At 42.6% G+C, this 12785-nt stretch overlaps 1 protein-coding gene across 2 annotated transcripts; it reads left to right on the top strand.

Annotated features, from left to right (window-relative positions):
- The first annotated feature begins 306 nt into the window (after window positions 1-306).
- nptx2a (neuronal pentraxin 2a) lies at window positions 307-11718 on the top strand. Of its 2 annotated transcripts, none has more exons than XM_038699799.1 (5): window positions 307-1228; window positions 2963-3206; window positions 4945-5189; window positions 8607-8786; window positions 9382-11718. In XM_038699799.1, exons 1-5 carry the CDS (start codon window positions 779-781, stop codon window positions 9607-9609), a joined length of 1347 nt encoding a protein of 448 aa, XP_038555727.1. In that variant the 5' UTR covers window positions 307-778; the 3' UTR covers window positions 9610-11718. The 2 variants fall into 2 exon arrangements, with proteins under 2 accessions (XP_038555727.1, XP_038555719.1); XM_038699791.1 differs by having other exon boundaries at window positions 308-1228; window positions 2960-3206.
- The last annotated feature ends 1067 nt before the right edge of the window (window positions 11719-12785 follow it).

The following is a 12785-nucleotide window of genomic DNA, read 5'->3' as shown; positions in this document are numbered from 1 at the left end:
CAAGGGCCACATTATTTGCAGCAGCTACACGGAGCTGAAACAGTCCTTAGATGGCTCCTACCATACATCTAAAATAGGCAACAGCTGAAACCCCTTATGGGTTTCTTAATGTGTTTCTGTTTGACATCTTTAAGCTTCAGCGCATTTAAGTAGGTTGTCAAAAGTCAATGAGACGAACACATAGCATGACTTGGATCCACTGGGATTCAGTGATGACGTGGGCTGAAGCTGAATAACCGGAGCGCACAGATGATGAGCGGAAGCGTCAGTGCACATCCCCGTAATAATCTGGCTGAGCAGCGTCGCTGTCTTTTCAGCACCACTCACTGACAATCCAACCAACCGGAGAGGCGAGACAGGCAAAACTGACTTCTCTGCAACCTTCTGTGGATATTCTTTCTTTCTCTACATCCACAAATCCTTACAACTTTTTTTTTTCCAGTAAAGGAGCTTCTGGTTTTTATTCTACCGAGTTTCCACCCGCTGAAAGTAAGAATTTAGTTTCATTTTTCAAATAGGACCATGTGGTTGTTGGATGTATGATTTTGATATATTTTTTTCATTGCGGATTTTCGTATGTTTTTTTTCCCACGGTTACACTCTAAGTTTGGTCTTTTCATTACGCTTTGGAAGTCTAGAAAAATGCCCGCAACCACTTGAATGAATGAGTTATTGAAATAAGTTCGATTATTTTACGGTAGTTTTCACACGTTCAGTCAGTAATTTAAGAGCCTTTGTTTTCTTTTAATACGTGGAATTATATGTGTATCTAGTCGCGATGTTCACTTTAGTGGTGGGACTTTTGTACCTGGTCAGTGGATGCACGGTGCGAAGCCAGGATGCTACAGGTAGCCGCTTCGTTTGTAACGCAATTCCCCCGGGCGCAGAGCCGGGCTGCGCGTACGGTCCTACTGGGAACCGTGTCCAGAGCAGCAGCCCCGTGGAGGACGAGCTACGGAACACGATAATCCAGCTCCGGGAGACCATCCTGCAGCAGAAGGAGACCATCGTGAGCCAGCAGGGGACCATCAAGGAGCTCAACTCCAAGCTGGCGCGCTGCGAGGCGGCAGCCGACGAGTCGTCACAGAGCAAGCCCCGGGGTCAGGGCTCCAGGCGGAAGGAGTACGGCAAAAACACCATGGGGGACCTGCCCCGGGACCCCAGCGAGACCATAGATCAACTGGGCAAGACCATGCAGAGTCTCAAGGGTCGGCTGGAGAACTTGGAGGTAAGATGGCACAAACGTGCAGCTCCTGCGTAAACTTGCCAGAAATATGACTTTTGTTTAGTTTCCTCGCCAAATAAACATTATTAATTAGCCCACTTACATTAATGAGCATCAACATAGCCAACTGCAGTATTGTGTTTTGTTATCAGAGCTGCTTGCACCTTAGCAATGTCTTTCAGCATAGCCCATCACCAGCAATATGCCTGACTAATACGCGTCTGATTATAGGCTACTCCGCGCTGCAGGAGACCTCTCAGTAGAATCGTCAGAGATCAGAGAGTCACGTAATCGGCATGTCAAGTCAACACGTTTGTGATCATTAAGAGATATCTCTAATGGCGAAACAAGCTGCATGAGAGTCATCAATAAGACATGAGCAACAAAAAAATCGTCATAAGGGGTAACCATGCATGCATGTGGTGCAGGGATTTGAAATGCAACCGTAAATAATTCATCAGTGTGCGCGCGCGCGCGCGCGTTTATTGACACATTGTCATGTGACTAACTAATCATGGCAGCTGATGAAATTAATTTCCGCAGAGTTTACGTGCATCGGAACACTGAAATTTTAATTTTCATCAAACGCTCAATGTTCAGTCGTTCTTATTCCTGTTGACCTGCGAGCTTTGCATCTCAAGCAGCCCTCTGTTCAGTTCCAGGAGAGCTCCCCCCCCCTGCTGTGTGCATTTATTCCACAAGGCTCAGAGATCACAGCTGATATTGAGGTCACCTGCAGTGCTTTATATACAGTGGAAGGTTGATGTAAGTCAGGGCTTTATCTCTTATGTCATATCAACAGTGTAGTACATTTATTTCACTATCTGACACAGCCCTGATAAACAATGTTGTGATTGTTTATTTAAATTTTAAAAAAGTTATTTTTATAAACAGTGTACTGCATTGCTGATCCATCCATCTCTCTATTCCCTTCTCACCTCTCCCCCTCTCCTCAATTGGAAACATCAATCTCCAAAGAGAGATGTGAGGATACATATTATTTTCCATTTTAATCACATATCTTTTGATCTGCATCTGCTTAACAAAATGATTATTGCAAGACTGGTATGGCTGATGGCATATGGCTCCCTGGAGCAGGACCTCTCTCACTAAGCAAAGCCATCAGCATACCTCTACAGCTGCATTCAGGACCTTGCAATTGCTTCAGTGCCAGATTACCAGGGAATCTCTTGCATGAGCTTTTTCACATGGTTGGATTTTGTCAGGAAAGATTATTCAAACTCTGTGTCACAAAGTCAAACAACATCAACACGGCTTTAGAAATGAACATCTGCGGGCATTTTTGCTGCAATGTGATAGCACCAACTACAAGCGTGGGCCTGTGTAATTGTGCGAGCACGCCCGGTGTGAACTCTGGGTAGCGTCACACATAAGGCCTATTTTTAATACCCGGAGCAGCCATGGGTGTTGGCAGGTCACCAATCAAAGTCCGCCACAGGGACACGCTGTCTTCATTTTGATATCGCTGTATCAAAAACAATGGAGATAAAAGGATATCAGACCTAAAATGCAGATAAGATCAGTCATCTACTGCAAATCTAGGTCTTTATGGGGAATGAATGCCTGTTTGAGTGCACAGGATTAACTGGATTAATGTCTTTGTCATTGTTTGTATGTTTCACTTCTATCTGCCCCAACACTATCTATCTATCTATCTATCTATCTATCCTGGTTTCTGCTGTTCCCTGCAATCTTTCCCACTCTGCCTCCCAGCAGCAGAGTTTGCGGCTCCCCAGCACAAATGTGTCAGCTGGAGGTGTCTCGGCACTGACTCCCCTGCCACCAGAGCTGCGGGAGCTGCTGCGACAGCGTCTGGGGGCGCTGGAGACCCAGCTCCTCCGGAAGGTGGCTGAGCTGGAGGAGGAGAAGAGCCAGCTCTACAATGAAACAGCGGCCCACCGCCAACGTACCGAGAGCACTCTCAATTCCCTCCTGGAGAGGATCACCGAGCTTGAGAAAAGTAAGTGTTTAAACAAAGGGTGCTGTGGAATGTCGGCTTTTTGTTGTTTTGTTTTTTTTGCCAGATTTAACACTAATTAGTCAATCCCTGTGCAAATTTCTGATGATGCAAGTAAAAACCTCACAACATAGTTTGTTCTCAGAGCCATTCTCGGAGCAGCTCCTGGTCTTGGAAATAAGGCTTGGAAAGCAACACTGAATGCTTAATTAGTTTAAGAAATATTGGAGGGATGTCCACACTCCGGGGTATCACTTTGATGGTAGACGTCAAACATACACACAAATATATCTCTGCCAAAAGGAAAAATATTTTAGAAGATTATCTCACTTCTCACTGGACACTTCCTGTAGGCACATGTCTCCCAAGGCACCGTCGATTCAGTCAGTGGGTGTTTGAGGATACAAAGTTTAATCAAAGTTAATTGCTCAGATTTACAGTAGGCATACACACATGTTCAAAATAATTAGTCAACACAATAGAGCCATAATAAATACTACCTTTGTGAGCATTATTAAGTTTCATTTACATCATGGTGGTGCCAGAGAGGAGTTGATTCAATTCTACAGTCACTTTTGAGGCTGGAGTTGATGGTGTTGTTTTGTCAGCTGGAAATGTGAGGCTTTTTCTACCAATGATAGCCCTACAATGAATTTATAACATGTCCTAGTTATCTCCTTGCTCTGGGCATACAATAAAGAATACTGGGATAAAGTCCAGCACCCCATGATCCTCAGAAGCTTGAGCTTTTGGAGGAGCAGTATGAATGAGGAGCTCAGAGGTAGTGGCATGACATGATGCTCTTCCTTTCTCTTCCTTTGTGTGGAGTTCTGCGAAAAGTGGTTTGACTGTGCATGGACAAACCCTGCTTCCAACATGAGCCTCTAATGTAAATCTTTCATTCAGTGTTGCAGCTGCAACGCATAGCCAGAGAAATTGAAGTTTTGAACAGTAGCTCAGCCTCAAATGCTCTGCTCAGCACAGATGAAAGTGTGGTTCACTCCCTTTAAAATATGCAATATATTTCCTTGGTGCAAACCCACTGCAAAGACATACAGTATGCGTATGTGTGTCAGTTTCTCTCTGTGTCTGTCATTCTGTCATGATCATTCATGATCTTCATAGCATCCATGTTTACTCCATTTATGGAGTATGGACTTGCGCCTCATCCAATTTCATCCACCTGTGCCTCTCTAATCCAATCACATGCTCATACGTATGTAAGCCAGTCTAACCACTTTCTCTCCCGTTTCTCAGTTCTCACATCCTCACATCATTTAGGAGCTGTGATGAGTCTAGACTGAAATATTTCAACAACTATTGAATGGATTGCCGTGCCGTTTGCCATATAGTTCCCCAGAAGATCAATTCTTCTGACTTTTGTGATTCTCAGGCTTTTCCTCAAACAAAACCAATGATAAATTAGCCAGCTAAAAGGCACCTGTTTTTTCACTGATGTGATATTAGAAGCAGCTGGCCAGCCTTTACCATCACTCTAGTCAAATTTTGCTTTGCTTTATGTTTACTTTGCTGGCCAACAAGCTTCTTACTTCCCGGTATTCTTTATTGTAAGCCCTGAGCAGGGAGATAGTTATGTTAAATGTAACTGCCCATCCATGTATCTGTTTGTGTCACCACGAGTCAAACACTTCCTACTACAAGCTTCAACATCATCATCAGAAGATGAAGACGATACACAAGAAGAACATTTTAACCCTATGTCCTCATTATCTGTCAACAGGTAATAATGCCTTCAAGTCACCCGAGGATTTCAAGGTGTCCCTCCCTCTTCGTACGAACTACCTGTATGGACGCATCAAAAAGAGTCTCCCAGAAATGTACGCCTTCACTGTGTGCATGTGGCTCAAGTCCAGCGCCAGTCCCGGCATAGGAACCCCGTTCTCTTACGGTGTGCCCGGCCAGGCCAACGAGATAGTCCTCATCGAATGGGGGAACAATCCCATTGAACTACTAGTTAATGATAAGGTAAGTCCTTAATGAGAAGCTGGAGCCTTGCTTAATTATTTATTGATAGAAAGAAGAGCAACTCTGATTCTCTCGCTCTGCCTTGAGTTGATGAAGAAGGAAGATGCACTTGAGTAAAAGCTCAGGATCATTTATTATTTGCCTGGCAACAATGATGGTGGTAAACGTAGCTCAGCAATGACGCTAGTTAAATGCAAAGAACGCATGAATATGTTCGTGTTGGTCTGTTTTGTGGTGTGAAACAAGCAGATAGCTGCTGTATGTACATGTGAGCGCTATACTGATACAGCTGAGATTCACTGACCATCAGCTCTGAATATTTAATTCAGCACCTTATAAACATTTAATATCATTGACCCACATTCCAGAGTACACAGACCCGAGAATAACAGTAATTCATTAGAGAAATTAAGCTGCCATGTGTGCTCATTTGAAGGCCTACGCTTCTTTGCTTTCCATAGACACTGTTTTGTTGCTGCACAGTCACATGCTGTGAACATTCAGTCAACTTACAGGATGTCACTTAACTCAACAGAAAAAAAGAGTGGTAGAAACATATGTGAATGTTTTATAGCAATAGTCTTACAAGGAAAATAATTGTAACTGTTACGTCAATGTAAGCTGTAGAATTTTCATTTCCTGATGGCACAGTTGCTTCTGCAGCACTGTAATGTTGGATTTGGTGGATGTTTTTTGGCAAAATGTTGTCGCACTGGAGAGGATCACACAACCACCCCACCCCGAATGTTAGAATCAGAATCAGAATGAGGTTTATTGCCAGGTACATTTTCACATACGAGGTATGAATTGGTTCTTACATTGGTACACATGAACACAAATATAGAAATGTAAATATAAAAAAGTAAAGAGATCAAAAATGTACAATGATACAAAATAATACAATAATACTAATAAAAGAAATGCTTTTAAAAATGAACAGGAAATTTAACAAGGACTGTGCAAAAATTCCAAGGATGAGTAATATGAACAATGTCTTGTTTACATTGGACGTTATTGGCACAGACAGGTCTCCTCCCAGCTTTCCCTTCACCATGCATTATACATGTGTTCAAGTCAGACAGATGAGAGAAAGATGGTGGGAGAAAGGGGTGAGTATGAGAGAGAAAAAGAGCAAGAGTTAGGAAATAGAAAAGCTGCAGAGCTTTGGCTGTGACAGAGTGCGGAGAAGAGAGAGGGGGAAAGAACGAAAGATCAGAAGATGCCAGGAAAAAAGGAAGCTAGAAACGGAGTAAGAAAGCAACAGAGAAAAAGTGAGCAAGATGGAGGAGAGTGAGACAAGACTTGTGACTATGATTACCATATGTGCTGCAGCACATCCATGTGTTGAACTTATTCCCAGTGATAACAGGGTCCAGTGGGTCACATTGTTTATGCTGTTAATTTGGCTGCATACTGAAAGGGAAGCAGAAAGCTGCCTCGACAGTTTTAAAAAGTGCAACGTTGTCTGCGTTTTGCATTTGTGGTTGGCTGTGCTGAGATTGCTAGTGTTAGAAAGTCTTCATCAGGATAGTCAGTCTGTTTGCTCAGGAAAATCATTGATATCGCATGATTTTTTTTCTCCATCGTTCAAATCAAGTAAAACATGCTCACGGCATCTCCGTGGCTGCCAGGACTTTAATCTGTAATGGATTCAACTGGTCTTGTACAACATTAAAAAATGAGTTATTTTGGCATGTCCATCCATCCATCGTCAACCGCTTATCCTGCGTACAGGGTCACGGGGGGCTGGAGCCAATCCCAGCTGACATCGGGCGAAAGGCGGGGTACACACTGGACAGGTCGCCAGTCCATCGCAGTATTTTCGCATGTGTGCTTGTGTAATCCAATGCTCACAAGTTTGGTGTTAGCTCACATGTATGATGTCAATTTGGCGTTGACATCATGCATGTGAGCTAATTCTTTACAACTTTTATCATTCTTGCTTGGAAGCAGATGCTACACTGACTTTGTTTCTTCTTATGTGACCTTCCAAAAACATTTTTCACTTATCTCGAGAGTCTGCAGCATTTTGAAGCTGAAGAACAATATGTCCTTTGTAGTGTTGTAGTACTCGAGACCGGTCTTGGTCTCGAGACCAGTCTTAAGACCACTTTGTGGTGGTCGTGGTCTCGTCTCGGACTCGACCGCATTTGTACTCATTCTTGAGGACTCTGAATTTTATGTCAAGACCATAACTTTGGGAATGTCAGTAAATTGCTTTTGCATTGTCTGATTTATCCTATCCTTAACATCCTAACTTTGATTGGATGTAAAACGGATTGCTTCAAATGCAACCAAGAACCCTAATTAAAAATGTGTTGTTACCTTTAACAGCTGTCACCCATCCCTGCGATGGTAAGCGTGGAAAAGGAGTGTTGACTAAAGGTGCTTACGTTGATTTCAGCGTTTTAATGGGAATGTGGATCTTTCAGATCAATTTGAGAAGTACCTGTGATCTCGTTCCACATTTTATTGTGTGTCATGTAATGTGGGGAACTGGTCTTGTCTCGGTCTCAGCCCCTAAAAGTCCTGGTCTTGTCTCAGTCTCGATAAACTCTGGTTTTGGTCTTGACTTGGTCTCGATTTGGGAGGTTTTGATTATAACACCAGTACTTTGTGATAAGTAAAATAGAGATGAGTCATGTATTAATTGTAGTGTATGCCCTGTGGACATGGTGTTTTGTGGACATGAAACTGTGTGCAAATCATCATGGCTGTCATGTATTAAGTGCTGCAGAACGTGTGACAAGAATTTATTTTTCCTTTCAACATCCTAAATCTTTAAACAGTTGGTGAAGCTCAGACTAACCCAAATCAGTTATTCTACTGGTATTCCCTGTAGTCCCAGTGGCATTAAGATGCCAACTGGCATCCTCAACCAGGTCAATTGCCTCTGTAATTGCTTGTATTTTATTTTCAGTGGCTCTTCTATCTTTTCAGGTTTACATGTATCTGAAGTTGTATCTGCAACAAGATATGAGTGTGAAGTCATTCTGTAGGCTCATGAGATGAAGGCTAATGAGTTACACACTCATAATCTTATGTATCTATCTAGTATTCTCAGGGGACTATGATGTCATTGTTTTTCTTTGATGTATGAACAAAGCACAAATGCGTAAGAGGACACTGTTTTGCTGTTAGCTAGCCGACTGCTTTGAAGGATGTTCTATCCCTTGATGCCACCTGGGTAATCTAAATTTTATATGTCGCACTGGCTCATCTGGAGAATTCTCTGTAGAGGGCTGTCTCTTTGAAGCCCTAACCCTTCTAATTGCTCTCCTTGTTTCTAACGTGCCGCAATTAATCTCAATCCTCTCCTGAGTCATCTCACCCCCTTTGTACTCCGTCCTATCCTTGCTTCTTGCTTTTTGGCCTGCCCCTCGTGACACTCACCCTTTGCCCTCAACTTCTGACCAGGTGGCCCAGCTCCCTCTGTCAGTGAGTGACGGGCGCTGGCACCACATCTGCATCACCTGGACAACTAGAGACGGTTTCTGGGAGGCTTACCAGGATGGCGAGCGTCTAGGCACAGGGGACAACCTGGCCCCCTGGCACCCAATTAAACCTGGAGGGGTTATCATCCTGGGCCAGGAGCAGGTGAGAAGCTTAGGTGGTGGTGTTTGCGTGCATGTGTGTGTGCATGTGTGTGTTTTTCCTTGCATGGCAGAAAGATCCTTGTGTATTCTCCCCTGAGCTAAGTGCCGGAGGCACAGAGCAGGGAGCAGGGGAGAGGAGGCAGAGAGGCTCCTCTCACGCCATCGTGGCCCTTTCAGTATTACCTCATTCGTCTATCTCTAAACTGCACCTTTACGCCCTTGGGAGTTCCATTAGCAGGTTATTCTAGCATTTAGCTCCATGACAGCACCATGCATATACTTATGAAATGTACTGTGATGTGTAAATAGTGTCCACAGAGAGCCATTAACTCATACTGCATTAGTTTGGAGCCAAAGGAGGGCTGTGCTGTTTTATGTTTCAGTCATTCACACAAGGTGAGATTGCTGCTTGTTGCATGGTATTGGAGATTTCACAACTCAAAAGATATTTTAAAGAGGCAGCACACTGAAAAATATTCAGTCGTTTGGCAGTTTGATGAAAATCAAACAGAATTGATTCATTTTAAATAGAGTATGTTTACATCTCCTTCACAAGTTAACTCCAACAAACTTTCCTCTTCTGTTTCTCCATGAAGGACATAGTCGGAGGCCGCTTTGACGCCACGCAGGCTTTTGTGGGCGAGCTGAGCCAGTTCAACATGTGGGACCGAGTACTGCGGCCTGTGGACATCATGGGTCTGGCCAACTGCTCGGCTTACATGCCGGGCAACGTGGTCCCTTGGATTGACGCTAATGTGGAAGTGTTTGGTGGTGCGAGTAAAACTGCTCTGGAGATCTGTGAAGATCGCGCTTTTGATTCCTAAAGGATCTGATGTGAGGAAATCCAGTATACTAGCCACCAGGATTGAGCAGCTATGTATTTGGACTGTTTGATGCCTCAGTCAAATCCCGAAGGAAAGGGTATCAGTGCAACATTTTTACATATTTATATGCTCTGACTGCGCAAAGACTCAGTGTTTATTGCACTCAGATTCACATGTTGATGTGTCCACTCAATTTAAACCCTGAGGAGATTACAGGAGACTTCAAATAAGTCTGCTCATGTGAAGAAGATATGCTGTTGCATCAGTCTACTGTAATGATATGACCTACTGTCATTCTGTGTTTTCTCTTCAGTAGATCAGCTTTCACTTGACTCCTCTTGATAAAAGCTCTTTTTGGTTGCATTCCTTATACTGACAATGCTGTACTGTATTCGTGGTGAATGTGAGCTCAAACAGGCTTTGATGTGCTATGGAACACTATTCCTGAGTTACATGGTAGAGTACTACATGCTGCGAGCCTCCTCGCTGTTTGAAGAGCAATGAGGCGCCGAGCGAGGAGCACAGTGAAATGAAGTGGATGCTCATGAGCACACAATAAAGGAAAAACCCTCGCTGTTGATAATTTTAATACGTCCCATTGTGGCAGAAGGTCTAAATATTATGCATGAGTCTGAGCAGTGAGTGGAAGTCAGTTCAGAAGTGACAGTGCATGCTTTCTGTCAATACGCAGAGTGTATGTGGTGCGTCCAAACAAGCCAATGCAGCGTGCTGACAACATTACATAAGACTGTGTGTGTGTGTGTGTGTGTGTTCATGCGCGTATGGTTTGTCTTGCGTGTAAAAAGACCAGAGATTATGAGGGAGGGAGGACATTTTCATTCTTGTAAATCTATGCTTAATACCTCTCTGCCCCTTGAGCAGCTGCCATATCCCAAACAGCTTTATGGATGGACTGGCTCTGCTCAGGTTAATAGAGATGTTGGACAGCTGCTCAAGACTGGCGTCTCAACAGAGCTGCGCGTGCCCAGTGATGGGCAGGGGCTGGGCTTGACCTTCAAGGACGATCCTTAATTCCTTATCTGGGTAGTAATTATCTGTGTTCATTAATGAGTGTGGCGGCGAGAAGCCACTGGTCCGCTGGTGTTTTTCAAAGCTAAGTGTGTCATAATCGATAAAATTTTCAGAAGTAGAGGGGATGTCAAATGAGAGCAGCACTCTCTGGACACTGTGAATGCCGCTGTCAGATAGACTTTGGTTTTAATTGCCTCTCACTAAACAAGAAAAATAGTTTTGCTCCATGGACATAATATATATATTTTTTAATTTAGGGGATCAATGGATTTTGGCACCGCTTAGTGAATGCAACTGACGCTTTTTGCAGCTTAATTTATGTTAGTCCTTAATGTTGTGGTGGAAATTTATTTCATTGCTGTTTGTTTTTGATAAACAGTAAAATACTGGTATCTAACCTGGTGCTGGAGCCTTACAAGGAAACAATGTCAAAGAGGCAACAAAGACATTAACTTTGGCATCAACCTCCAGAGTTTCTTTTTTTCCTCCTTGTGGAATTTCCTTACTGAGTAGACACTAGTACAAAAGCCATTAAAAAGCTTCTGTCCATGTTAGGAAAACAATGCAGTTGAATATAGAATAGAAAAAAATAGATGCAGATATAATGCAGTAGGTTACTGGACAGCGCAGAATGTTATAAAAGTTAACATTGTAAGGACTTGTTGGATATGTCACCAACATATAATCCTCTTTTTCAGTGTCTTTGTTAACAATGTTTCAATGTAAAATCAAAAGACGTCTATCCTGTAGAAAGTGTTTTTTTTCTTGTGTTTTCTGCTCATGATTTTTGTCCATTAGCAGCACATTATGTAAAAAAAAAGGAAGTACTTTGAAATGCTTTGTTTATATGGTGAATGGCCTTTTGTGAGAACCATATGTGCTTTTGCCTGTGGACAATTCAAACTTTTCTTCAGCTTTTAAAGCACTAGCAGCACAGACGATGAGAGACACAGAAAAAGAAAAAAAATGTGTTTGCTATCATTGTTTCAAAGTCACTTTGGTGTGCAGTGCCCATTGAAGTTTCTGCCATGTGGTTGAATGTCCTTTTGCACCCAATAAAAGAGTGAACAAGTTCCAGAGGTGTGGCAATAAAAGCGGCAACTCAATAATGTGACAGAATATCTAAACAGCTGTTTGAACAGTTGAAGCATGTTTGATTAAAATATAATTACACTGCATTAGTGATGATGTCAGGGTGGAGTGTAACCCTGCTAAGGTCATGCACTGTTCTTCATTTATGTTTCTTAATAAGAAAACCATACTTTGATGGAGTTTAACAAAGCTTACTATTTTGACATTTCTGGTCATGTATGTGTATGTTTGTCCAGGTGGTATAGCCATATCATTTGTAGGACTAGCCACAATGCACATGGAAGGATACATCCTCTCATCTGGGCAATGTGATGTTGTCAACAGTGGAGAAATCCTCTAGACTGGCAGACGTCCAGGTGGGAATGACAAAATCTGCCCATACGGATTATGGGAGCTGCTACAATGTAGGACACTGTGAGCTTTCTTCCTTAACGCTTTGTGTTGATGCTACTGCCAGTGTGTTGGTGGTGATGCACCAGGGGGCTCCTGTTTTTTAATAGAACAACAATCTGAGGCCTCCACCAGACAATGTGAAATGTGTGTGTGTGTGTCATGTTTTTTTTTTAGCATATTCTGTACTTCTAATGTTCACTGAATTGCATTCACTGCACATCCCAATGCACTCAAATGTGAAGAACAAATTCATTATTAAAGAAAACATTTCAACTTGCATTTAAATAAATGATAAATAGTTTGTGTAAAAGGCATTGTAGATTCTTTCAAGAGCTCTGACTAACAAACGGCTACTGCAGATTTAATGACAACAGGTAATACATGGTTTCTCATCAAAGCTTGTCTGCACTCAGGTGCAAGAAGAAAAAGACAGATTATACATCTGAAAAAATCACATTTTTCATTTTTGTCACAGCTAGACAGCTCTTAAGGACATTAGTTCCATGATTGCTGCTACTAAGTTGGTGCAAGGTGTGGTACTACACAAAAGGCCTAAGTCCCAAACATATTTAACCATCATATCATCAAAATGCAAAAGAAGAAGAAGAACAACGCTGTGTGTTGGAAGAAGAGGTGCATAAGACTAATTATCTTTCACA

This window comes from Micropterus salmoides, unplaced genomic scaffold (assembly GCF_014851395.1).
Source record: "Micropterus salmoides isolate LMB-PRFRI ecotype aquatic unplaced genomic scaffold, ASM1485139v1 Ms_hic_scaffold_10, whole genome shotgun sequence".
NCBI lineage: Eukaryota > Metazoa > Chordata > Actinopteri > Centrarchiformes > Centrarchidae > Micropterus > Micropterus salmoides.
The sequence above is the reverse complement of the archived record's forward strand: the minus strand, read 5'-3'. Positions and strand labels throughout refer to the sequence as shown.

Excerpts from the sequence above, each read along its gene's own strand:
- nptx2a (XM_038699791.1), top strand. The coding sequence starts at position 779 with ATGTTCACTTTAGTGGTGGGACTTTTGTACCTGGTCAGTGGATGCACG. Across the intron at positions 3,207-4,944 it reads GATCACCGAGCTTGAGAAAA|GTAATAATGCCTTCAAGTCA; the intron begins GTAAGTGTTTAA and ends ATCTGTCAACAG. Across the intron at positions 5,190-8,606 it reads AACTACTAGTTAATGATAAG|GTGGCCCAGCTCCCTCTGTC; the intron begins GTAAGTCCTTAA and ends ACTTCTGACCAG.